A 24,608-nucleotide genomic window follows, 5' to 3' on the forward strand; every position below is an offset into this window, starting at 1 on the left:
TTTATGCTAACTGCTATGCAAATATTGTTATATTTAAATAAATACTGGTGGTTTTTAAGTGAAAGGCATAACCTTCTTGCAATTTGGTGCTGTTTGGATGGGGATTGTGAAATTTCTTGCATGCTTACAATGACTATGAAAACAGATTAACTGATGTGGCATATGTGTTGTAATTACTAAGGCCAATGCAAGTGTTTTGTTAACATTTTTATTGTTTGTGGCCCTAAAAAGGACCGTTTAGGTAACCAAACATGGTTACTAATATGAAATTGGCCAGCCCTTATTGCTTATCACCAGGCGGCATCGCTTTGGCGTAGGCTGTACAGTATGCCAAGTGGACCAACAAACAGTGGGCCAAGGTCATCTTCAGTGAGAGCAATTTCTATTTGACTGGGAATCAGTGCAATAAGTATGTCAGAAGATTTCCAACTGAACAATTTAGGCCATACTGCCTGAATCTATCTGTGAAGCATCCATTGCATGTGATGATCTGGGGCTGTATTGCTATTGATATAGATTAGTATATTGGTATTGATCTGATATAAATTGTGCAGGGAATCATGAATTCCATGCAGTATGTTGAAGTCCTGGAAAAGACCATGCTTCCTTCAGCTCAGCAACTTGTAGGGAAGGACTTTTACCTCCAGGATGACAACGCTCCTTGTCATCGAGCCACGACCGTCCAGCAGTAGATGAAGAAGCATGGTGTTCGACTCCTGGATTGGCGAGCTCAGAGCCCGGATTTGAACCCAATTGAGAACTTGTGGGCCAAGATTGGTTATGAAATAAGAAAGAAGCATCCGAAGATCAAGCAGGAGCTGATTAAATCCATTATTGCAGCCCGGCACCACATTGTCACCAAAGATCACGTGCAAAGTCTTATACAGACACACCAAACATACCTAATTTTTAAACATTTCAGAAGTTCTGTAAAAGTGAATGTCATCTCATCCAGGTCAACAGCAGCCATAAAAATGCAGATACCCCACATTTCTTGTTTCAGCTGGCTCTCCTAGAATAAAAGGTTAGCTCAACTGTATTATTTAGAGTTGTAATAAACATCAGATCAAAATTTATATTTAATGTAATTGTCTTACCCATAAATTTTGCAGTTATATTTATATAATTTACCATCATATCTTCTATTATCAAAGTAGGTTGATCAACATCTATCAGTTTACAAAAGGTAATTGCTGTTGCTGGAAATATGGGGAACTCAAAAAGAATTTTTAAGTTATTGCTATTTCAAATGTAAGAATAGGTCAGCAATTCTTAGGATTGTGTTTCTTAGGATAAATCAAATATTGAAGGTTATTGCACCAAAAGAAAAGGGAGATAATAGAAAAAATAGGATTTTTGTTTAAGCCCTAACTTTATCCTGGAAGTTGAAATACTTGCTATTGAGTAACATTTCAAGACTGAAATTATTTGTTTGATACCATATCACCAGTGTATACTATTGAGAAGTCTTTCCTAGCTGGCATCTTCCAGATATCTTGAAAATTCAAAGATTTGGCAATGCCAGGAGCTCCTTTTATAGACTCAGATTCAAATATCAATATCTGAATACTTTATCGCTATTTCATAGGATTTGAAAATAAAAAATATATTTTATACTTCAAAATCTTTCCTCCCAGTAGTATTAAGTCTTGGTATTAATTGAATGAAGCCATAAATGGGAATCCTCTTATTAGAGGCACAAGATATATACATATATTTTATGTATACGTGTGCCTTTTATATTTAATACAATTCTGTACTTAGGGCCAGCAGATCAAATTGCATTTCTCCAACCATAATTTAATAATCAAGAGTAACAAAAACACTTTCTAGCGTATACCTGTATATTAATACAACTTGGGATATGTCAAGAAATCAATGCAAAACTATTGAATAGGATTTCTATATTTTGTCTAGTTTATTCTTACTGGCAAAAAAAAAGCCACAGGACCTTAGAATAGATTATACAGAGAAAGAAGCTGGAACAGACTCCCTATTACACAAAGAGGAAAGGAAAAGGAGGAATAAAGGTCTACCTATAGATGGGCCTTCTGTTTACATAGGGAAGGATTCTTGTACCATATCAAAGTTGCCGGCCATAAATCGCAACACCCAATTCTGAAATATTAGCACTTGCACTACAAAACAAAACTTTGCCTAGATTTTATCACATGTGTACTAATATTATTTATTTTAAAATCAACTTCAACTCATGAGAAAAGTGAAATAGCACTAAAAATAGAAACAAAAACTAAATTGGGGGAGATGGAGGGAGTGTTTGGGTGTGTGCGTATTTGGTATTATTTTCCAAAATGTATTATGGTTATTACATTGTTAATGTAATATTTAAATTACATACTTAATAAGCAAGATATACTCACTACATCCATTTTTTCATAGGCCTTCCAAGCTGTTATTCTCACATTGTCTGTTATGTGTAAAGCATCACATAAGGAAACAAAGTCTGTTTCAGCAAATAAAAGCCTAGCAAAGAGAAATACGTTACTTATAAAACTGAATATTTTAGGTACTTGACAGATTGCATAATTTTATGGAATATGTACTACCACTATTTATTTTGGCAAATAAGGTACTTCCACTTCCAATACTTTTCTTACATATAAGCACAAACAATAAATTGTATATGAAAAATGCAATCATGGGCCCTATCTGTTACCAACAGGTACCATGGTATTTTCCTGACCTCATTCCATGAAGTCAAGAGTTTATTCATATACATATCAACGCACACAGTTATTTTACTGGTATTTGGATGCAGTGAAACGTATTTTATTCATTCTGAAACCTAAGAAGAGTTCTGATGAAAAGCATCATCTGAAAACAAGGACACTATTAAGCAGTGGTGTAATTTTAGATCTGTTTTATTAGTTCCTTAAGCCTGCCAGTGTTTTTTTCAGCATGCTAACACATTCCCCCTCCCACCCCGATTGTTTATCTTTAAACCTTGCTGCAAACTCAGTATCTCACAAACTCTACTCTCTTTTCTATATTTTTCCTAATATTCTATATTAGAATATTATCAGGGGTGGGATTCTATCTGGTCGCACTGGTTCTATAGAACCGGTTGTTAAGATTCTGCGCAGTTCGGAGAACTGGCAAATCACACCATTGGTTGGCCCCACCCCTCCCCACCCAGTCACAACTTACTCAGCATGCGCGCGATCCAACTTGCCTGCTAAGTTACTATTTTCCTTTTTTTTCCAACTATCAGCTGCGCCGGGAGATTTAGATTAGCTAGAAAGCAGGAAATCGTTGGATTTCTTGCTTTCTAGCTAATCTAAAAGCAGAGCTGAACCTTCCTAGCTTCTATTTTTCAGTGCAGACTCGGGTAGCAGATTGCAGAAAAGTAAATCTCTGAATAAATCTGTGATTCTGTGAGCAACTCAATCTGCCTGCCTGCTTTGCCTGATTTTGGGTAAAAGTTGCTCTTTTTTATTAAAAATTCAATATTTACATACATGGTGTGTTGTGCGTTAATTTTGTGAGTTTGATTGCTAGCAAATTTTATGTGACAGACTCAGGCAGCAGATTGCAGCATGGTAGATCTCTGAGTGAATTTGTGATTCTGTGAGCAACTCAATCTGCCTGCCTGCTTTGCCTGATTTTGGGTAAAAGTTGCTTTTCTTAAAATAAAAAATCCAGTATTTATATAAATATTTACATACAAGCCACACCCAGCCAGTCATGTGACCTCCAAGCCACACCCATAAATTAGGCCATGCCCACATAATCGGTTAAGAAATTTGAATCCCACCCCTGAATATTATGCCAATATTCTATATCCTATTCTTACTAAGACAGTAAAATATTAAGAGGATAGATAAAGGTAACAAGAAAGAAAAGTGAAAAAGAGAACACTAATTATATTAAACTTCAGAGTAATAGCTATCTTTTTTTTACCACTATAAAACTGATGGCTGGTTAAGAAATAGTTTTGGCAAAGAAGCATTGTCTTGAGGCTGTTTCAGATACATGAAAGATGAGAAGCAATACTATCAAGTTTTAAAAGTAAATTAGGCCAAATGTTTTAATTAGTATTTTATATACATATATAATTTTACTTAAACCAGCCCCACGCTATGGGTTATACTGGGTAAAGGATCTCTTTTAGAATGTTTGGTCTATTAATCTGTCTATTTGGTCTATTAGTCTATTAGTCTGTCATTCTTTTCCCCCATTTTCATTTTTAAACTACACAATTATTAATCATGGACAATCTATAAATATCTGGATACATACATTCATATACACATATCTGGAAAAGTCCATGGGTATGAAGTTTGTAAGAGAAATTCAAAAATGAGATGGAGAAAAAAATACATTAACTTCCAGGAGCTATCTTATCAGTTAAGTGGGGGTTGGGGGGAGGGGAAAAAGGAATTGGGATTTTCAAGACTACAGTGGAACCTCCGATCACGACCATAATCCATTCCAGGACTTCAGTCGCAACCCGATTTGGTCGTGACTGGAAGCAAGATTGACTGTGCATCTGTGGACAAAAAAAATGGTACAGCAGGAAAAATCACTGCGGCTGTGTTTGGTTGCCACCTGAGGATGTGTTCGCTACCAGATGCAAACATTTTCCAAAATTTTAGGTCGTCACCCGATTTGGTCGCTGTCAAAAGCGTTCACGACCCAAGGTTCCACTGTATTTACTCCCATAAAACAGTATTTGGGCTCGAAAAATGTGCACTAGAAAAAAGATCATATCTAAGCTCTTTCTGCAAATTGAAAATGTCTCCATTTAAATTGCTGAATATATATATTTAATTTATGACAACAATTGAGCCCAGAATTTATGTTGTTAAGTGAAAAATTAAAGTGAGTTTTGTCCCATTTTATGACTTTTGTCACATTTAAGTGAATCACTGCAGTTGTTAAATAACAAAGTTCTTAAGTGAATCAGACCTTCCCATTCACTTTGCTTGTCAGAAGGTTGCAAAAGATGGTCACATGGCCCCAGGACATAGCAACTGTCATAAATATGAATCAGTTGTCAAGCACCCAAATGTAAATCATGTCACCATGGGCATGCTGCAACAGTCACAAGTGTGAAAAATGGTCATAATCACTTTTTTCAGTGCCACTGTAACTTCGAACGATCATTAAGTGAACTGTTGTAAGTTGAGGACTACCTCTAAAAGGCAACTTTGTGACACATGGTGAAAAAAAGATAGGTCACAAGTATTGGTCATTAAATCATATAATTCTTAAAGATATTTCAGGCAAAATGAAACACAATTACACTTTAATTTCTACGATCAGCATACAGGGACACTTGCACAAAGTTCATAAGTTCTACATATTTAGCAGTTTCTTAACGTATTACTCCAGAATGTGGAATCTTCCAAATAGCTATTATTTTGTTTGTATACCACTTTTATTATTTTTACAAATAATTCAAGGCAGTGAACATATGTACCACACCTTTCTTCACCTATTTCCCCATAAACAACCACTCTCTGAGGCAAGTTAAGCTGAGAATGACTGGCCCATGGTCACCCAGCTGGCTTTCATGGCTAAGGTGGAAGTTGAACTCACAGTCTCTACCTATTGGCTTAACCCAGAGGTCTTCAAACTTGACAGCTTTAAGACTTGTGGACTCCAACTCCCAGAAGTCCTCCTCCACTCATGTTAGCTCAGGAATTCTGGGAGTTGAAGTCCACAAGTCTTGAACTTGCCACGTTTGTAGACCCTTGCCTTAACCACCAAATCGAACTACCTCTCTTCTAAGGCTTTTCAGTGAATATTTTGATGCTATAGACAGTTTTTGCAAGATCAAGAGAGAGAAAAAAACAGGCTGAAACCAGACTAGGTCTTTAATCAAAAACAGGTGGAAAATATTCCTCCCAACCTCCTGTGATTGTAAGCTCGTTAAATTGTGCAGGGTGGGAGAAAAAGGCACTATTTAAAATTTCACTTCACTGTAAATTAGGCTTGCACTTGATACATAGCAGTGAAATGTTTGTGTTTCTTTAGTATTTCTACAACAAATCTCTTTTCTATTCCCTTCTGTTGTGCACCCTCCAGTTGTACCTGCTCTAGTCTTGTTGAACAAAGCTTGACATCAGGTGAAAGTCATGACAAAAAAGGAGCCAATATTCAAATTTATGTTCAAGTTTTCACAACAAATTATACTATTCTTAAAATGCAGTTATACTATCTCCTGAAGAGATGGCTCATCTTCCACCAGCCTTGCTCTTGACACAGTCTCAGGTTTTTTTTTTTAATATGACTGAAAACACTGCTGCAGAAAAGCTAGATAGATTTTTAATATCATCTAGTGTTCCTTGCTTTGCTGATCTTTTAATATTTTCCATAATATCTAAACAGGTACTTTCTTCTTTCCAGTTGTTATTTCTCTTATTCTCCTCCCAATGATCTATTCCTTCTTCTGTTTAACCCCTTCCTAAGGCATCTCCATCTTGGGTTCTTTTACTATTACTGCTTTAGGGAAAGAGTATTCAGATATCTGTGAAGAATGTGTGGTTTTTACAGTATAGGCAAATAGAGAAAAGGATTTTACAGAAAACTAATTTTAATCAATAATTATTATTTGGAGTTTGTTATAGCACAGCCTTTCCTTTTCAGTACAATTTATTGCACACAGACACACAAATATATATATATATATATATATATGGCATTCAGCTTTGTTCTGGTATTTTCCCACGTCATTGTAGTTGTGCTTTTAAAGTTGTAGCAAGGTTTCGGCAGAATCTCATCAGAAGCCTGATGATGGCAGATGAGATTCTGCCGAAACCTTGCTACAATTTTAAAAGCACAACTACAATGACGTGAGAAAATACCAGAACAAAGCTGAATGCTATACATGTAAGTACCCACGAAAACTTAAGAAAACATATATATATATATATATATATATACACACACACACACACACACACACACACACACACAAGTCATTTCCAGGTATTTATTGTGGAAAGAGAAATCTCAAGAAGTTGGCAATGTTTATAATTTTTTTCTGTTTCTTTTGCAAGGTCATCTATCTCACAGGTAAAATTCACATTATGATGAGCCAAACAACCACAAAGGAAAGCTGCACAGGCAACAAGAGAAACATGTTCTCAACTCCATGCTTAGCAGCCATTAAACCTGATCAATTAAGGCAACCGCTGAGAATGAAGCCTGGCATTCCTCTGTTCTGTAAAATATCACTGAGCTCAAAACTCAGCACTATCAGTTTGGGCGTTTATTCACATGTACGTTTAGTCTCCTGAGCATCTTTTCCAAGCCATTCAAGATGTTTCACTCCCCTTGGACCTCGTCTGCCACCCCTTCGATTTCCAAGAGGAAATAAGGGCGACAGCTTTTAAAACGGGGAAAGGGTCTGTTGGTTATTTTATTTTATTTAGATCGTTTTATTTTCGATGTAACACACAAGCTCTAGGGGAAGAAAAGAAATCCAGCCGTGAGTCCCAGAAATATAACTCCCTTAGTCCAAGGAGCGATCGAGAGGTAGAGGCCGCGAATTTCCTTCCTTCCGCAGAAAAGAAGATGGCAACCTCAAAGGGCTGGACTGACGGCTCTCTCTCTCCTGACCCAGCTCTCACTTGCTGCCCCACGCCTCACCACCCACCCACCCCAGCCCACCCCTCCGTCCCCAGGCGAGAGCTACCACTGCGGGCGGCAACAGACCTGTCAGGAGCCTGGGGGGCGGCGGCGGGGGCGGCGGCCGCTTCAGAGTCCCCCGCGGCCTCGGAGCTGTCCTCCGTCTGGCTTGGGAAGCCTGTTCCCATTTTCCGGGGGGGACTGGTCGGCGCCATGTTCGACGCCTCCAGCCACATAGAGGTTCCCGCGGGAGCCCAGACGCTGCAAGCCGAAAAGCCCGGCCACTACCGTAGCCGCCCTCCTCAAAGCATCCCCGCCCGTCTCCCAAACCGCGGGAAAATGCTTCGCTCCCCTCCCCCAGACGTCACTTCTGGTGATTAGCTCCGGCGGAGCCTGCAGTTGAGATACATCGACGGGTGCGGCTCGCACTCAGCCGGGGCTTCCTGGGAACCGGGCTGGTTTTCACGGGCATAATGGGGAACCCTAATTCTATCTCTGCAACGTTTTCGGAACTGGGAAGGAGGGAAGCAGTGAATGTTTCATTTGCGTGGGCAAAGGCCGAGCCTTGGTGCAATGTCTCTTAGGAGCAAAGGTCTCCAAACTTAGCAACTTTTAAGACTTGTGGACTTCCACTCCCAGAAGATTCGTTGCCAAGCACAATTCGTCACCAAGTTTGGGGGCCCTGCTTAAGAGGGTCTGCACAAAGAAAAGGGGAAGGCAGCCGCCCGGGAAGAACAGGCGCCTCTCAAAGTTGCTTTGAACGGCAGAGGAGTGTTTGCTGCTACCCTTTTCTAGCCCTTCTGCTGGTGTGCCGGGAATAACTACTGACATGGTTTAGTACAGAGGTCTTAAAACTTGGCAACTTTAAAGACTTGTGGACTTCAACTCCCAGCACAGCTGGCTGGAGAATTCTGGCAGTTGAAGTCCACAAATCTTAAAGTTGCCAAGTTTGGGGACCCCTGGTTTAGTGGCTGCTTTTATTGTGAACAGATATATTGTGATATTCAAGCCAACAATTATTGCCGTAGACCCCTTTCGCTAGGTTTGCTGGGCAGAAGCTGGTGTACTTGTGTGCTCCATGCAAGACATGTTGTGACTTGTTGCTTCGCATCACCAAGTCAACCACGTTGGTTCTATGGAAATCATAACCCACCGATCTTCAGCTACGTTTATCAGTATTGCACTTTGATCTCAAATCAAAGTGAATATTCATGCAGAAATAATCAGAATTTGAAACTTAGTTCAAATGGAAATCACTATCATTTAAAGCAGGGGTGTCCAACCTTGGCAACTTTAAGACTTGTGGACTTCAACTCCCAGAATTCCTCAGCCAGCTTTGCTTTGCTTGAGAATTCTGGGAGTTGAAGTCCACAAGTCTTAAAGTTGCCAAGGTTGGACACCCCTGATTTAAAGGGTTACACAATATGTTAACCATAGAATTTTTATATTTGTAGCCCATCTTTATTACTTTTACAAATAACTCAAGGAAGGAAGCATATCCAACACACCTTTCTCTTCCTGTTTTCCTAACAATAACCCTGTGAGGTGGGTTGGGCTGAGAGAGAGACTGGCCCAAAGTCACCCATAGCTAAAGCAGGACTTGAACTCACAATCTGGTATGGCAAGACTTAAAATCCACGTGTTGGATGGAGGATTCTTTAAGTCTGACATAGTCAAGCCTATTTTTCAAACCACCAAGATATTCACATTACATAATCTACAAATTCCAAATATCACTAATTGTAGCATGCTTCAACAATCTTCTCAAAATAGTTTTTGGAGGCCCAATATAGAAAAGTTAAAGCTAAATTAGAGGCTATTTAAACTACAGCTCATGTCTTACACTATATCTATGTGGCTCATAAGACTTGCCTAATAAATCCTTACCTGAAAAACTGATCTTTTTATGTGCAATAATTGTTACTGGATCAGTGATTTAGTTACCTTGAACATAACCAAAATCTGCCGGTAAAATTAGACGTACCTTGACTAACATCACCAATTCCAACATTCTTACCTGTTTTGAGTTTTTATTATTTTAAACTATTTCTATCTGGGCATAAACAACTCTATATTTGAATTTTGTTCTCCTTTTTTCAGTTCTTCAGAACATTTTTCCATGAAATCCATGCCAATACAGATAGGGCTCACTTACTGAGTGCCTTGTCCAGGACCTTCAAAGTTATGATGGTGTTGAAAAAATAATTTTATAACTAATGCCCACATTTACAACCTTCACCACATTCTTTTGTCACATGATCACTGTTACAATCAATACATATTTTTCAATACATATTTTCAATACAGTTCGACCTTGTTTTTTTCCCATTGCAGAGTTAGGGATTACAAGAGAATAAGCATGCGCTCTGAGGAATACACAAGCGCTCTGAGGAATACACAACACAAGCAATGTACTGTCATTGGCAGCTGCAAACATACTATTCAAATACATTCCCAATGTGTACCTACTTCCTCTCTTGTAATCCCTTCCTCTCCAATCTCTTCATTCTCTGGAGTGGATGGGGAAAAAGCCACTTCTGCACCTCTCCTGTGCCTGACTGGTTTCCCTCACCTTGCAGAGAGATTGCCAGGGAAGGGATTTCAAAAAAATTAATTCTTTGCTACACAATACACAATTGAATGATAAACCTTTGATTAAAAAAAAAACCCAACACTTTAACATTTACTTTTTTAGAAACAGTGTTTCAGTTCTACTCTAAAACATTACTACAAATAAAATTAAATAATTCCAAGATTTAGTAACCTAGTAATTATTAAAAATTTAACTCCAGTAATTTCTAAAATACACTTCTTAGACAAACAGTTTATGTAAAATAACTTAGCAAAAACATTTACACAAACAAATTTGTATTTATTTTCTTTTGCATACACATAGCTTATATACAAGTCAGTAATGTGAAATAACTGCTGGAGTTTGTACAGCGGACTCCTATACTAGCACAGCCAATTTGAAGTGAATTTAAGTGTGACTGGAAACACAACAAATTCAATTTTTATTATAAAATGTTTCTTAATGAGCTGTAATCAATAATGTACTAATACACTGTTTAAAACCTCAAAAGTTGCAACCGATCTATACATTTTTTAGCTTTTAACTAGAATTATTTTATAGGAATTTTTGGTAATATTGGATGCACAATTTACCTCCTGATAGTTCAGGATTTATTATGTGAAATACACTAACAATATACAGCTTCTATTCAAACATAAAAATAACATATTTCAAAATATGACATAAAGATGTTTCATGAGATTAAGTAATTGGATTCAGTTATGTAGCCTTGTCTATTCTTTACATAAATGATTATAAAAAAAAATCACTGCACATAATAGAAAGGATAAATTGAAGTATCTTTTTAATTTTTTGTTACAGTAGCATTCCTTATTCTTCACAAATAAGCGTTTCCATCGCAAATCTGTTCTCAAAATGTCGAATTATCCGGCAATTACCTGCTTCACGCTTGTGAATGCCTATTATGGGAGAACGAACAAAATATTGAATTATTTTATAAATAAACTCTATATATTGTCTTGTATGGAAAAATATGCATTTGCGACCTTTCCTGCCATCTTGCCACAAGAAGGTCCATGGCAGCAGAAAAGGTCATAAGTCACTTCTCAAGGAGCTCCATTATGAGATCCCAGAGATCTTGTACTCTGTAGTATGTGCTCACACTACAGCATTCCCGTCCACATAGCTGTTCTCAGGCAGCACTGCAGTACCTTGATCCCAGTCCACATATACTCATACAATGCCACAGCACTTCCTATTATTAACAATGGGAAGACAGGTGAGCCTAAACAAGAGCATTATGGGTTGTTGTGTTTTTTTTTTTTAAAAGCACTGTTCTCAACATGAAGTATATCCAAACTTTTCTATCTGCTATCTTTTTTTTTTTGGGGGAGAGAGAGATCAAATAAATAAGTAACTTAATTTAAATAATTTAAATAAGTAATCAAATCTTTAATTTCAAGTCTCTTCCCTATCACTTAAGGACTTCATTGTCCTAAAAAATACTATTGTAAAATGATGCATTGTATCTAAACATACTGGACATGATAAAATTTCCAATGAAATACTTTTAAATGTCATTAATGTTGGTAAGTTTAACCACATGCTTAATTTATCAAAGTGAATGGTAGTAGTACATAAATGTAGTTTTGCCAAACATTTGTGGGGAAAATGTACAAAAGTATTTTAATATATGAAAGTAATATTAGTAAAATTAACACACCATTGCACCAAATAATTTAGCCACAGATATACCCCATCATTTCTTATAACAGGGTATATTCATAATTTATCAGGAACCATTTTTTCCCAACCAGAACATTGTTCTAAGCATAGAATTACTGACATTGGAATCTGACATGAAATATTCAAAGGCAAAAAAAAAATTGTTTTAAAGCTTTGCATACAGTATATTAAATATGCACATCTGTAACATTAAAAATTAGGTGCTATAAGAGGCATGGATATTTTTATGGTCATTTTTAATCCACTTATTAGCCATCCTTTGATGTTGCAATGGTATACCAAGTTGTAGGGTCCCCAGAATCATACTATCACATTTGGTGACTTACAATTATGATGCTACAACATCCCATGGACATGTGATCACTACCTGTGACCATCTCTACTGGATTTCAATATGCAGTCAATCAGAAAGCTAGCAAGAGATTGCAAATGGTAATGGCAGGATGCTGCAATCACATAGTTTCATCGAATTTCAGCAACTGTTGTCATAGATTATGTCACACAATGTCATGCCTTATGACCATATCGCTTAGTGATGGTGTTCCTGATCCCAATTAACATTGGTAAAAGAAGACTGCATGTATCAGATTTTATTACAATGCAGCAAAATATATACACACTATAAAATTAGTTTTGCATAGTTTGATGTGGAAACAAAACATTAATTATGGCTATCTTTATTATTTCATCTATGCTTATACCATACCTTTCAGTGCTTCCTTGCGCTGCAATTTGTAAGTCTCTTTATCACGACATAGGCGATAAATGAAAAAACCCAGTTGATCCACATTGTCAATGCGGTCAGTGACTATCATCTGCTCATGGATCAAGTACGATTGTGGCAAGTATGTTCCAGCCTACATGAATTAATAGAATCATGAAGAGTTTTAAAAAGTATTAAATCTGTCACATTCATTTTCATTTAACTTCTTTATTATTAATTCAATTTATGTGAATTTATATTTATTAACTTATATCTACAATTTTGCCTACGAAGAATATCAATCTTAAGACACAGAAAGAAAACAGCCCATTTCCTTCTTTTTCAAGGGATCATAGTTTAAATCATGGACTGAGAACCAATAGTCCCCTATACAAGTCAGTAAAAATTTCTTTGCCAGAGAAGTTTGTCTTTTAAAAAAATACTTCCAGGATGCCAACTGATTTTTAAAATCCAAATGGCATACCATTAAGCTATTCAAGCTAGTCAACATTTTGGGTATGCTGCTGCTGTATGGTACCCAACTGTGTAAGAATATATCCAACTTGTACCCTTTCCAACCTGTTTCTAAAAATAGCACACACTGGGCTCAGCTCAGGGCCCATGCAAAACTACAATGCTTAGGGTCTCAAGCAAGATAAATTCTTTAGGGTGGTCCCTGTGTTTCATCTTAGCCCTGAAGAATAGCTTTGTATCACCCTGCAAAGACAAATTGTGGTCTGTCAATACTAGCTTTACATTATTTACTTTAGGCCTCACAAAAACCTGAGCAGAACTCAAAAGGAAGGTCTGTAACTTAGATCATCTAGTCAGTCAAGGCCCAAATCACTCACGTCTGTAATAAAATTCTCCCAACTTCCTTGACTCTCCCTGAGCATTTTTTCTTTTATCACATAAGAGGCTTTTTTTCCCTCTAGCCCAAATTATGTACCCAACAGGGTGACAATTTTAAGTTATTTCAATTGTTCAAATGAAAATGTTGTTATGTTCAAATATGAAGATTGAATTTATATTCCATATTTTATTAAAATGTCCAGTCTACAAACAACGGCACTTAAAACATATAACTCCATCCAGTTATTACAAACTCTCCTCATTACAAGGAGGGCACTGATTTTCTTTAAAATGACAATTTCTCAATGGCACTGGCAAAATTATTACCTGTAGCTTTAGCCCATGGGAAGCAGCTGGTGCCTTCTTTATAGTTTTGGTCACCTTTTATGTAATTTATGTATATTAATTTTTTAAACTTGTCTGTTTGATGTTTGTTGGACCATAAGTAAAGAAAAAATTGCACATAAGGTCTGGTTCTGTTTGGAGGGGCTATCACTAAATGGGTTTAGCGTAGGGTAGTAAAAATGTTAATATAAATGAGAGTGGAAAATTATTTTTAATAGCATCTTAAATGGTTTAGCTTATTAACTGATGGGTTGGGGTTTTGTTGCATTTTACTTGCCCTGACAATGAAATAAATAAATACCATATCAGAAACTATACAAAGGAATCAGCTTATATAATGCATATCATAATTGGATAAAACTAGGTTCACAGTCATTCTAATCAACTGGGACATAAATTAGCTTAATAAACATAAGGAATACTGAATACATTAAAAAAAACCTCTATTTTAAACTTACTTTGATGTTGATCAGCAGTTCTAAGAAGTTTTTAGGTGGCATAACAACCGACGTATTCAGTGGAATGACATAGCACTTATTCAGGCTGAGGTCAAGATAAGCTGTAAGTCTCTAAAAAAGAAATGTCATGAAGTTCTTAATAGTGTTAGAATGTGTAACATTTTATCTGACTTAGTATATTATACTGATCTTTCAAAGACCAAAATTTAAGTACTTTATGTATCAATTATTCCATTTCAGTCTCTAGTTATCAAAACATTATTTTCTGATAACCCCCCAAAAAACTAGCTTAAGGAAAGTATTCCAGAATAGTCTTTTAACTTCATATGTTCCAGATACATTTAAAACAATAAATACAGATCAAAATAATACATGATAGGTATATAACAGAATAAGGGACCTTGGAGATCTCCTATCTAGTCCAATCCCCTGCTCAAGCAGGGGACCCGAGAGGAGACAGATAAATGTCTGTCTAGTCCCATGATGGCTAACCATTTCAGCACCAAGTGCCCAAAGTGCACATGTGCACATCCCCAAAATGCAAACGTGTGTGCGTCCCCACGCATGCATCCTAACCCCCCCTGCACACCCCGCGCATGCATGTGTGACCCCTGCACGTGTACCCCGACCCCATCTGCCAGCTCCTTCTGAACTCTAATATGTAATCCATTTTTAAATTTGAACTTGTCTAGGGTGGACAGGAGTTCTCTTAGCATTTTCTTGCCTATTTTAATTCGTATTCCTAGTCTGTCTTTTACAGATCTGTTTTTGGTAGGCTGGGCTATTTTTATATTTTTTTAATATTGTATTAAAATTTTAGTGCAATATATCACAAGTAAAAGGTGGGAAAGAGTGTTCTTTGTAAATTCTAAGTAGTATTAAATATTTCAGCCTAACATTAACCCTGAAAAGGCACATTGTTTTTAGAAGCTTGGATACAAGGAGTCTTTTGCTCGTTCTTACATTATTAAATTATTTCCTCAGAGAATTCAGAATTTTGCAGGCTTTAATAGCAATAGCACTTAGAAATACAGTATATACTGTTTCACAATGCTTTACAGCCTCTCTAAGCAGTTTACAGAGTCAATATATTGCCCCCAACAATCTGGATCCTCATTTTACCAACCTTGGAAGGATGGAAGGATGAGTCAGTCTTGAGCCAGTGAGACTCGAACTATCAAACTGCTGGCAGTCAGCAGAATTAGCCTGCAATACTGCATTCTAAGCACTGCACCACCACGACTCTAACCAATCTATGCAGTCCTTTTTACTTCCTCCACTCTGGGACTTACTTAGGCTTTCTTTGTGCACGTACCAGTGTATATACAAATATAATCAAGACACCAGAAAAAATCAGTAACTTCAATGGGAGAACAAATCCCTTTTCCTCCAGTTATAATGTTATCCTTACCCTCTGGAAATCATGGACAATATCAGCTGGATCATTGTCAGCAAATTCTGGAACTGGCACACTAATGAACTCAACATCCTCCTCCTGGAGGATCTGGATACTCTCTTCAATTATCTGATAACGAGGAGCTGAAGCAATTGTATCTGAGTCAGTTAGGGTCAAGCCATCCTCAATATATTTAATTCCACAGAAGTAAACGTCTTCCTAAAAAAAAACCAAAGGTAATACACGTAAACCAATGCAAAACAAAGCAGAGTTCATGAATCCTGTTGCAACACATTTCCACCCCCACCTCATCACTGCTAAAATCTCAAATCCAGAATAGCCACTCTATTTTTAAGCTTATTAGATGATATTATAGTTTATTCAAAGCAGAATTTATCATCGGAGGAAGATTACTATCTATCATCTGAAAAGAGACGTAGTTTGAACTTACAACTTTTTGTACTGGCCAACCATTAAGTAATATTTATTACAAAACCTCAGGATAGGTTCATACAAATTTCATACATATTTGTTTAATTATTAAATGAACCGTAGTTGACTACATTGGTGTTATTCAGATAAGCATAACCATTTTGGTTTTGGTTCAGACAACCCAAAGAACAAAAATAAAAAATGAGAATCCATATTGTGGCTTAGCACAAATGTGAGCATACTGTACGCCCTAAAAGATACCCAGGGTTTTAAAATTACATCAGCAAAATGCCAAACTTTTGCAATATACATTTTTTCAACTTTTAAGAATGAGAAAGGAGGTCCATTGAAAGACAAGTTATTTCCCACTATTAAGCTATCTCCAAACACTAAAATTACTGCTTTCAGTTCAGTTCCTGCCCATTTTTGTCATTTGTGGGAGTTTTAAAGGAAAAAGGTGGTTAGGAATGATAGTATCAATTATCCAGAACATTTGCTGACAAACAAGGTAAAAAATACCAAGCCCCTTCAGAAATCACCCAGGCCTCTGAGTCAGACTATTTTGTATCCATCGATCTAAAGTTGACCAGAGAATGACCAGTTGTTATTTGAAATTCTAGATAACAGCAGCTGGAAATTCTAGTTGCCTTAGTAGACATAGAAATTATATTCTGAAGTTCAGGTCAACCACTAGCAATTATTATATGACCAACATAATGAGATTAAGATGACACTGGATAGCTTAATTTAACCAACCAACATTTTTCAGCAAGTCATACATACGCACTTTAACATTATTATGGTGAATACTGCCTTTCCTTTGCTAATGCACAAGCAAACTATAAGTAAAATGAATAACAACTTATTTTTGGCCCTAGACTAATTGTGTATGTAATCACAAAGAAACAAACTATTTTAGCTCAGTTTGTTGTACAAACCACCCACAGTATTAGTTTGACTATATGCTATGTCCTAGAAAATTACATTAATTCGATAAGGATGTTAGATGAAGATACCACCAGGCTGTTTGGATCGAATATTCAAGACAATTTTATATCCTGTAGTCTTCAATTAACTTTCCAACATTAGCCTGGTTCCTATAGCTGGTGAATTCAAAGATACTGTTAAACTGCACTGGTGATCACAGCGAAGTAATAATACAGAAAAAAATAATGAGCCCAAACTGCTGCATCCAGAAAAGTAACCTTTGTAGGCAAGAAAGAAGAGCTAGCTGTCCTTCTGAATCTGACTGACAAAGAGGAGCAATAGATATCCTTTCTGCTATCATAACACTTGCTGCCACTTGGGAGAAAAAAGACAGATGTCCTGGTCATTGCTTATTTCTCCCTTTTATTTCTAAGTTTTAAAAGTAAAAGTGTTTGGAATTGAAAAATACGTTGCTCAGAGTGTCTGAAGGGAAGGCGAAATAAACACCACAAATAAAAACACTTTGATTTCCGCCCCCCCAATATAAAAGTTTAACAAATTACATTTCACCCATTACTTTAAATAATTTACATTTGTATATACAGTTAATATTTTATTCAGGTTTTATTCAGGTTAAAATATATATTTCCTATGGAGACAACAGACAGTACATATTATATATTTCCCATTTGCAATATTTCTACTGTGTTTCTCCAACAATATGGCCTCCACCAATAGGAAGGCCCAGTATGTTTTATCGGCATAAAATCAAATTAAGCCCCTCCCCCCCCAAATTAAGGCCTATATTAAACATGCGAAATGGGGGGAAATGGCAGGGGGGGGCTTGCCGTTAGGAAATACTTTTGTTGCATACCCGGATATGGTGCTGCCTGCATTGACTTTGGCATTGGTGGGGCACTTCGTATTGGGAGACCTTCTGCCACCATTGCTTTCCCTTCTCCCTTGCTGCCGCGGCATTTAGAGCAACCCCACGGCGTTTGGCACAGCCACGTGCAGGCAGCTAGGGCTCCTCACTGCAACGGGAGCCTGGCGGAGACACTCGGCTTCAGGCGCTCGTGTTGCTGCCTTCCCTTCACATTCGAAGGCAAAGCCAATTCTTCTAAAGACACCCTACTACCGGTATGACAAAGCCTCCCCTGCCTGAGAGGACAGCCCAACCCCACGTGGGGAGGCGAATGTCCCAGGGCCGCAGTGCAGGATCGGCCCACCCCAGGAGAAGCACCCAGCCGCCATCCCTGCCTGGCACTGGGCAGAGCGCAAAGAGCTTCGCCTGGGGCGGCCAATGCAGCTGACAGGCGGGCCCTCCTGCCTGGCGGCGGAGCTCTCACCAAGGCAGCGAGCGCCTCCCTGCCGGACGCTCTGCTCATCCCGTCAGGGCCGCGCGAGAGCTGTGCGGGCTGGGGGGAGCTAGGAAAGCGAGCCGCGGGTGCGCGCCCGCCTGCCAAGTGAAAGAGCTGGGCTGACCCAAGCTTGGCTTCCTTCCCAAGTCCCGCCAGCCTGAACCCGAAGGGGCCACCAGGAGAGGCTGCCCGAGGCAGTGATAGCGCCCACCCATCTGTTGACAGGGAGGCAAGGCGACGGCCTGCGCCGCATCCTCCTCCAAGCTGAGCCCCGCTGAGTCAGCTCCTTTGCCTGATGCCTGTTCTGCTGCAGCGTTTGGAGCTGCCAGTGCATTTGGAGATGTGTGGGGACGGGCTGGGCGAGGGGTGGAAAGGACGGGCGGCTTTGAGCTCTCTCCACCGGCCAGGGAAGCAGCGTTGCCATCACCTCGCCTCCCTGTCCGTGGACAGGTGGGCGCTATCACTGCCTCGGCAGCCTCTCCTGGTAGCCCCTTCAGGTTCACGCTGGAGGGACTTGGGAAGGAAGCCAAGCTCAGGTCGGCCCAGCTCTTTTGCTTGGCAGGTGGGCACGCACCTGTGGCTCGCTTTCCCGGCTCTGCCCAGCCCGCACAGCTCTGGTGGGATGAGCGGAGGGCCTGGCGTGGAGGCGCTCATTGCGTTGGTGAGAGCTCTGCCGCCAGGCAGGAGGGCCCCCCTGTCAGCTGTGCTGGGCGCCCCAGGCGAAGCTCTTCATGCTCTGCCTGGCGCCAGGCAGGGATGGCAGCTGGGCGCTTCTCCCGAGGTGGGCCAATCCTGCGCTGCGGCCCCGGGACATTCGCCTCCCCACGTGGGGTTGGGTTGCCCTCTTGGGCAGGAGAGTCTTTGTTGTAGTAGGGCGTCGTTTTTAAAAGAATTGGCTTTATTTTCGAAGGGAAAGCAGCGACAGGAACCCCTGAAGCCAAGTGTCTCCGCCAGGCTCCGGTTGCAGGGAGGAGCCCTGGCTGGCCGCACGTGGCTGTGCCAAACGCCATGGCGTTGCTCTAAACGCCACAGCAGAAAGGGAGAAGGGACAGCAACAGTGGCGGAAGGTCTCCCGATACAAAGTGCCCCACCAACGCCAAAGTCAACATCCAAGCTGTTGCTGCCCGCCCACCCGAGGATGCAAGGGGGGGGAATTAAGTCACCCCCGAAAAGACAGCCTAGCCATTTTTTCGGGGGTCAAAAAAAAATAAGGCCCGGCCTTATTTTGTGAGAAACACAGTAACTAAAAACAGTAAGAAACTTCAACAACTTGAAAAACTTCTACCAATGGAAAACTAAAGAGATAGTCATTCTAGAGTTACCCCAAAAGACTTAATTTCCACCGCAGAAACACTAGCAAATATTTCCTAAAATTAAGCTTAAATCTAAATATATTTTTAGCTTATGTTGTATTTGAGTTAATTTTTTCAAGTTTAAAAATATTAAAAATGATTTTTTTTATATTAAGACTTTACCTGATAAGCCAAGTTGGACAATTGCTAGTAAGTTAACAACAAAACATTCAAAGCTTGGTCATATATATATTTTCATTTACCTGAATTTGAAAATACTTGTACAGATAGGCACCACCAAGGATTACAACAGCAAGCATAAAAGCTAATCCAAAACACATACACCAGCACCAAGCTCTTCTTTTTCCAAGAGGCACCACTTCTGCTGGATCCTAAAAAGTCACACACAAAAAAGTAATCAATAGTGAGGTATATCCAGCTACATCGTGCAGGTATAATGCAATCACTACTTGTGTCCATGCTATGTTAACAGGCTTCCTTTTTTCTTTTCCATCTTGAACCGCCACCAAATCTTCCACAGAATCTGTGAATTCCCTTCTGGAGTGGTAGGTGGAATTCTAATACAGAAGCTATTCCATCGGCAAAAAGCGGTCACAATTTTTTTTCAGGCAGTTTTTAATTATTAAACAGAAATTTATTAAAAAATAAATTTATTAAAATATTAAACACTTTTTAAATTATTAAATACTAGAAAGCACTCATGTGCAAATGCTGTTTGTTGACTTCAGTTCAGCATTTAATACAATCATCCCTTAGCATCTAGTAGACAAATTAGGCCATTTAGGCTTTAATACTCCTTTGTACAACTAGATTCTTGATTTTCTTACTGATAGGCCCCAATACATGCGAGTTGGGACTAATATTTCTAACACCATTTTCTTGAGCACAGGTTCTCCTCAGGGCTGTGTCCTAAATATTCTGTTGTTCATCCTGTTGACCCATGACAGTTGTGCTAGGTTTACCACCAACCATATTGTGAAGTATGCAGACAATAGAACATAGTGTGGGCCTTATTCAAGATGATGAGGTTACTTACTACAGGAGGTAGAGGGTTTAGTGAACTGTTGTAACAAAAGCAATTTCAGAAAAGGTAGGCACAGCTCTACATAATGATTCACCTGTGTAGGTGGTTAGCATCAAATTTCTGGGTGTGCAGCTAATGAGTAGGCTACCTTGGTCGCACAACAGTGAGACACTAGTGAAGAGGGCACAATAGCACCTGCATTTTCTGCATTGCATGAGAAAAGTTTATCTTCCTTCCCCTGTCCTTACCACTTTCTATAGAGGCCACAGATTAGTTTCTTCATTCACAAGAATTCTTGGATTGCTGCTCTTTCAACAACATCATCACCAGGGAGGAAGCCTGAACCAGTGTGGCTGCCCAAGTACTGATGGACAGGAAAAGTCCAAATAAAAGAGATTGCCTGAAGCCTCTTCTTTCCATCTGGCCTGTTGTCTCATGAACAACAAAATTCTTTCAAAAGTATAGAAGAAATCCTTCCTAGGTTCCAGGAGTATATATCATGCTATTTGTAACTTCTTACCCATCAAGACTGACCCACATTTTTTGGACTAATTTGAACTCCAAATGGTCACTGTTGCCACTCTCTTTAGATCAAATAGTATACTTTAGGTCAGGAGTCTTCAAACTTTACAGCTTTAAGACTTGTGGACTTCAACTCCTAGAATTCCTAAGTTAACATGACTGGAGGAGGGATTCTGGGAGTTGAAGTCCACAAGTCTTAAAGCTGTCATGTTTGAAGAGCCCTGCTTTAGGTTGTTGTAAGTTATAGAATCAGGACAAAGGACAACCAAGTGGTTGAATGAATACTTCCTTTCACAAATCCACACTTAATCAGCCCACTTAAAGAACTAAAAACTGCACACATATGACATGCTAAGTTTTGATAGTTTTAACAAATTTGATTTCCTCTTTTGATTGATAGTTTTCAAGGTACTGCAGATAAGCAAGATAATTAATACTAGCTCTGTATTTATTGTAAGGTTAATAGAATCCTGCAAGTCTGAAAGTACTTCTCCTGTCCTCTACTTTTACTCTCTCAAAAACTACGGAGGATCCCTTCTGAAACCCTTTCTCCACCCCTCTTTTGAACTCAAGATTTCTTATCAGACCACTGTCTAAGCTCCAGATCTTCCTCCTGTCTTCCATGTCAGTCCCAAGGAACATTACAGGTTAGAATGTTGTACAGTACAGTATAAACCTTGCACATCTGGTTAGTTTATGGTTCAATGTTCTGTATACATCCAAATAATGGGTTATACAACAGGTGTTGTATGATCAGTTATACTGGATCTAATCTACTGAATCTACTGAAAAGAAATCCAAAATCACAATCTTCAGTCAAGTAAGCCATTCCTGAGTCAGTTTGGATACCTAGCAACTAGACAAGTGCATGCAATTTTCATTAGTGCTTTACTTTTGCATTCTTCCTCAGGCACAGGGAGTGACTGGAAAAGGTTATCCAGAGTGTTTCCTGCTTTAAAGCAGGCCAGAAACTCTGTTTCCCTTGACACACATAGGATCCAAAGGATCCAAAATTTAAAAATACTTTCCAAAATTACTGGTTGAAATCGCATTAGATTTCATGAACAAGAATAGCAAATTTGAAATCAATTGCCATTGCCCTTTTAATGGCATCTAATCCAATGTCAAAATATGATATACTTTTGCCCCCTAAATCCCAGCTCAATCTAGTCTCCCCAGGATCTTCCATCCAAGTACTAATCAGGCCCAACTCCATTTAGGTTCAGAGCCCAAGCAAAATCCAGATGTTATTATGCAAAAAAATGCAAGGTCGACCCGGTCCTAAGCAACTGAGATAAAATATGTAAATATAAAGAGACACCCGCGATGTTTAAAGGCTGCTCATGCGTCAGCCATTTTAGATTCATAAACTGATATGCCAAAATTGAGGTAATATTCTACTTTTCTACTGTCGTGCTCCGAGGCAACTCTTCGAGTTAAAAACCCATAATAAATACACCCGTCTCTCTAAAGCCCCAGCCGGCTTAAAGCTTCTTCCGGAACCTCACTAGGCCCTATGTATATCCTCCCCGCACGCCCCAGTCCCTCCTTGTTTCGACCCCATCTTGCTCCCCCCGGATGTCCACACGGTCCTCCTTCCAAACAGGGCGCTGCGTTTCCCGGTTGCTCTTTTACACGGCAGCTTGCAAGATAAGCTGCTGCTCCGCGCCCGGGAGAACCGCTCTCGTTTCTGGTGCTTGCCCTCGGCAGGAGCATTTGCCGGCGCCAGTGCGCCTACCTCCTCCTCACCTTTGTGTCTGGGGGCAAGATGAGCACTTGGTTGCTGCAGCTGTTTTTTTCATTCTGCCCCCCTTCCTCCTCCTCCTCCTTCTTGGCCGCGTCTTTCTGCGCCAAGGCCGAGTTAAACGAGACCTTCACCATGGCTGCAGAAAGCTAAGGCAAGGAACAAAGCGTCAGGCAGCTGCGGCAAAAGTGGCCGATCGGGGCCCCGGTTCCTTGTCGCCGAGTCCCACGGGCAGAGCGGGGCAGCTGAAGGTTCTGCGCGCTTCCCTCCTCTTTCTCTGTCGCCCTCAGATGCCGAGCCAGCCCGACCGAGCCAGGGAAGCCGAGAGGCAGGGGGAGGATTTGCGAAGGCGGGAGCCAGCCAGCCAACTCAGCGTCGACGGCCGGATCAAGCAGCCAGGTCTCCGCCGCAGGGCAAACGGGAACCACACTCCATGGGCCAGAAGTCGGAGCTGCTGCGCAGGAAACCAAAAGCTGCGGCAGAGCGCAAGCCTTCCTTCTGCAGAAGTTTGCCCGAGGCACAAAAACATGATCACAACTGCTCAGGTTTTATCTGAGATGCCAACTTAAGAGCTGGCGCTAGATTGTGACCGTCTGAAACTGGGTGAATTCAGCTGGTGTAAAACCGCTGTCTTAGGTCGGAAATTACTTAAAAAGCTCTCTTGGTTCGGACCATACTCTGTCAAACATGACAGTTTTAAGACTTGTGGACTTCAACTCCCAGAGTTCCTCCTCCAGTCATGTTAGCTCAGAAATTCTGGGAGTTGAAGTCCACAAGTCTTAAACTTGCCAAGTTTGAAGACTCTTGCTCTATGTAATATTGAGTTACTAAAGAAAATAAGGCAACTATGAGTTAAGTCATAAAATGTCTCCTAAATGCATTCAGCTGAAACCTTTCATTTTACTCCCACAGTCATACACAGGCACATACACCCCCCTCCAGGATTTTAATGCAGATATTTACTTCTGCTATTACAGATGTGCTCATCTTTGGCTAAATAACCGCCTGAGCTGTAAATTAAAGACCAGCCAGTTAGCTCAACTCCTGGCAAAAACACAGACATGTAATCTTTGTTTCCCACTGCATATGGGGTTTTTTTCTTCTGCCTGGACAAGTTCCCAATTTTCTTGGCAAAGTTTTTCAGAAGTGGTTTGCCATTGCCCGCTTCCTAGGGCTGAGAAAAAGTGACTGGTCTAGCTAATCCAATTCAAGGACTCCTGATTTCTAGCCTTGATGCCTTAACCACTACTATAAACTGGCCCTCTCAGTGTAGCCCTTTTATAATTCCCTGTGGCCTCCAACTACCTACTAATCAGGTTTGACCAAGCTTAATTTTTCCAAGAACATCCAAGGATGCTTCATTAAGGTTATCAATTTGTGGCCTAGTGCATACTGTGCAAATCCAGTAAATCACGATTAAGGCAACAAGGGGTAAAGTCAGAGCCAGCCTCTTCATTTTAAAGTGAAGTTTTTGGTATTATTTTGTGCTTGTTTACCCTGAACTGCATTTTTATTAGATTTTTATTCGTCGGCTTTCCTTTCGTTCCCAGTGGAGATTTTAAGATGGCCTCTGTCCTTTTAAAGGTACTTTTTAAATCGATATATTAATTACCCTTCTTGAACGTCTCTGCTACCAAATTGGCAATTGCCACCGGC

At 39.7% G+C, this 24,608-nt stretch overlaps 2 protein-coding genes across 6 annotated transcripts in view; both read right to left on the reverse strand.

The window, feature by feature from the left end:
* The window catches only part of RB1 (RB transcriptional corepressor 1), a 48,712-nt gene extending 40,747 nt beyond the window's left edge, over positions 1 to 7,965 (reverse strand). For 4 of the 5 annotated variants that reach the window (XM_087919453.1, XM_087919451.1, XM_087919452.1 and 1 more), the window contains exons 1-3: positions 7,684 to 7,965; positions 2,382 to 2,484; positions 903 to 1,012 (exon numbers count right to left, since the gene is read on the reverse strand). In XM_087919453.1, the coding sequence (XP_087775579.1) occupies positions 903 to 1,012; positions 2,382 to 2,484; positions 7,684 to 7,832 (362 nt within the window). In that variant the 5' untranslated portion in view covers positions 7,833 to 7,965. Of the gene's footprint in view, positions 1 to 902; positions 1,013 to 2,377; positions 2,487 to 7,683 lie in introns of those variants that run through there. The other variant, XM_087919454.1, reaches the window with a different exon arrangement.
* Positions 7,966 to 10,447: 2,482 nt separating this feature from the next.
* On the reverse strand, positions 10,448 to 23,244 carry ITM2B (integral membrane protein 2B). Its single transcript, XM_026707677.2, has 6 exons — positions 22,958 to 23,244; positions 19,905 to 20,033; positions 15,645 to 15,848; positions 14,234 to 14,344; positions 12,582 to 12,732; positions 10,448 to 11,088 (listed from the first exon to the last, which is right to left on the reverse strand). Exons 1-6 carry the CDS (start codon positions 23,087 to 23,089, stop codon positions 11,000 to 11,002), a joined length of 816 nt encoding a protein of 271 aa, XP_026563462.1. The 5' UTR covers positions 23,090 to 23,244; the 3' UTR covers positions 10,448 to 10,999.
* Positions 23,245 to 24,608: the final 1,364 nt, after the last annotated feature.

Source organism: Pseudonaja textilis, chromosome 1 (genome assembly GCF_049901715.1).
Source record: "Pseudonaja textilis isolate UNSWEBS1 chromosome 1, rPseTex1.2, whole genome shotgun sequence".
NCBI classification, from domain to species: Eukaryota; Metazoa; Chordata; class Lepidosauria; order Squamata; family Elapidae; genus Pseudonaja; species Pseudonaja textilis.

Excerpts from the sequence above, each read along its gene's own strand:
- ITM2B (XM_026707677.2), bottom strand. The coding sequence starts at position 23,089 with ATGGTGAAGGTCTCGTTTAACTCGGCCTTGGCGCAGAAAGACGCGGCC. Across the intron at positions 15,849-19,904 it reads ACAAGTATTTTCAAATTCAG|GAAGACGTTTACTTCTGTGG; the intron begins GTAAATGAAAAT and ends GTTTTTTTTTAG. Across the intron at positions 11,089-12,581 it reads GCGCAAGGAAGCACTGAAAG|GCATTCACAAGCGTGAAGCA; the intron begins GTATGGTATAAG and ends CTCCCATAATAG.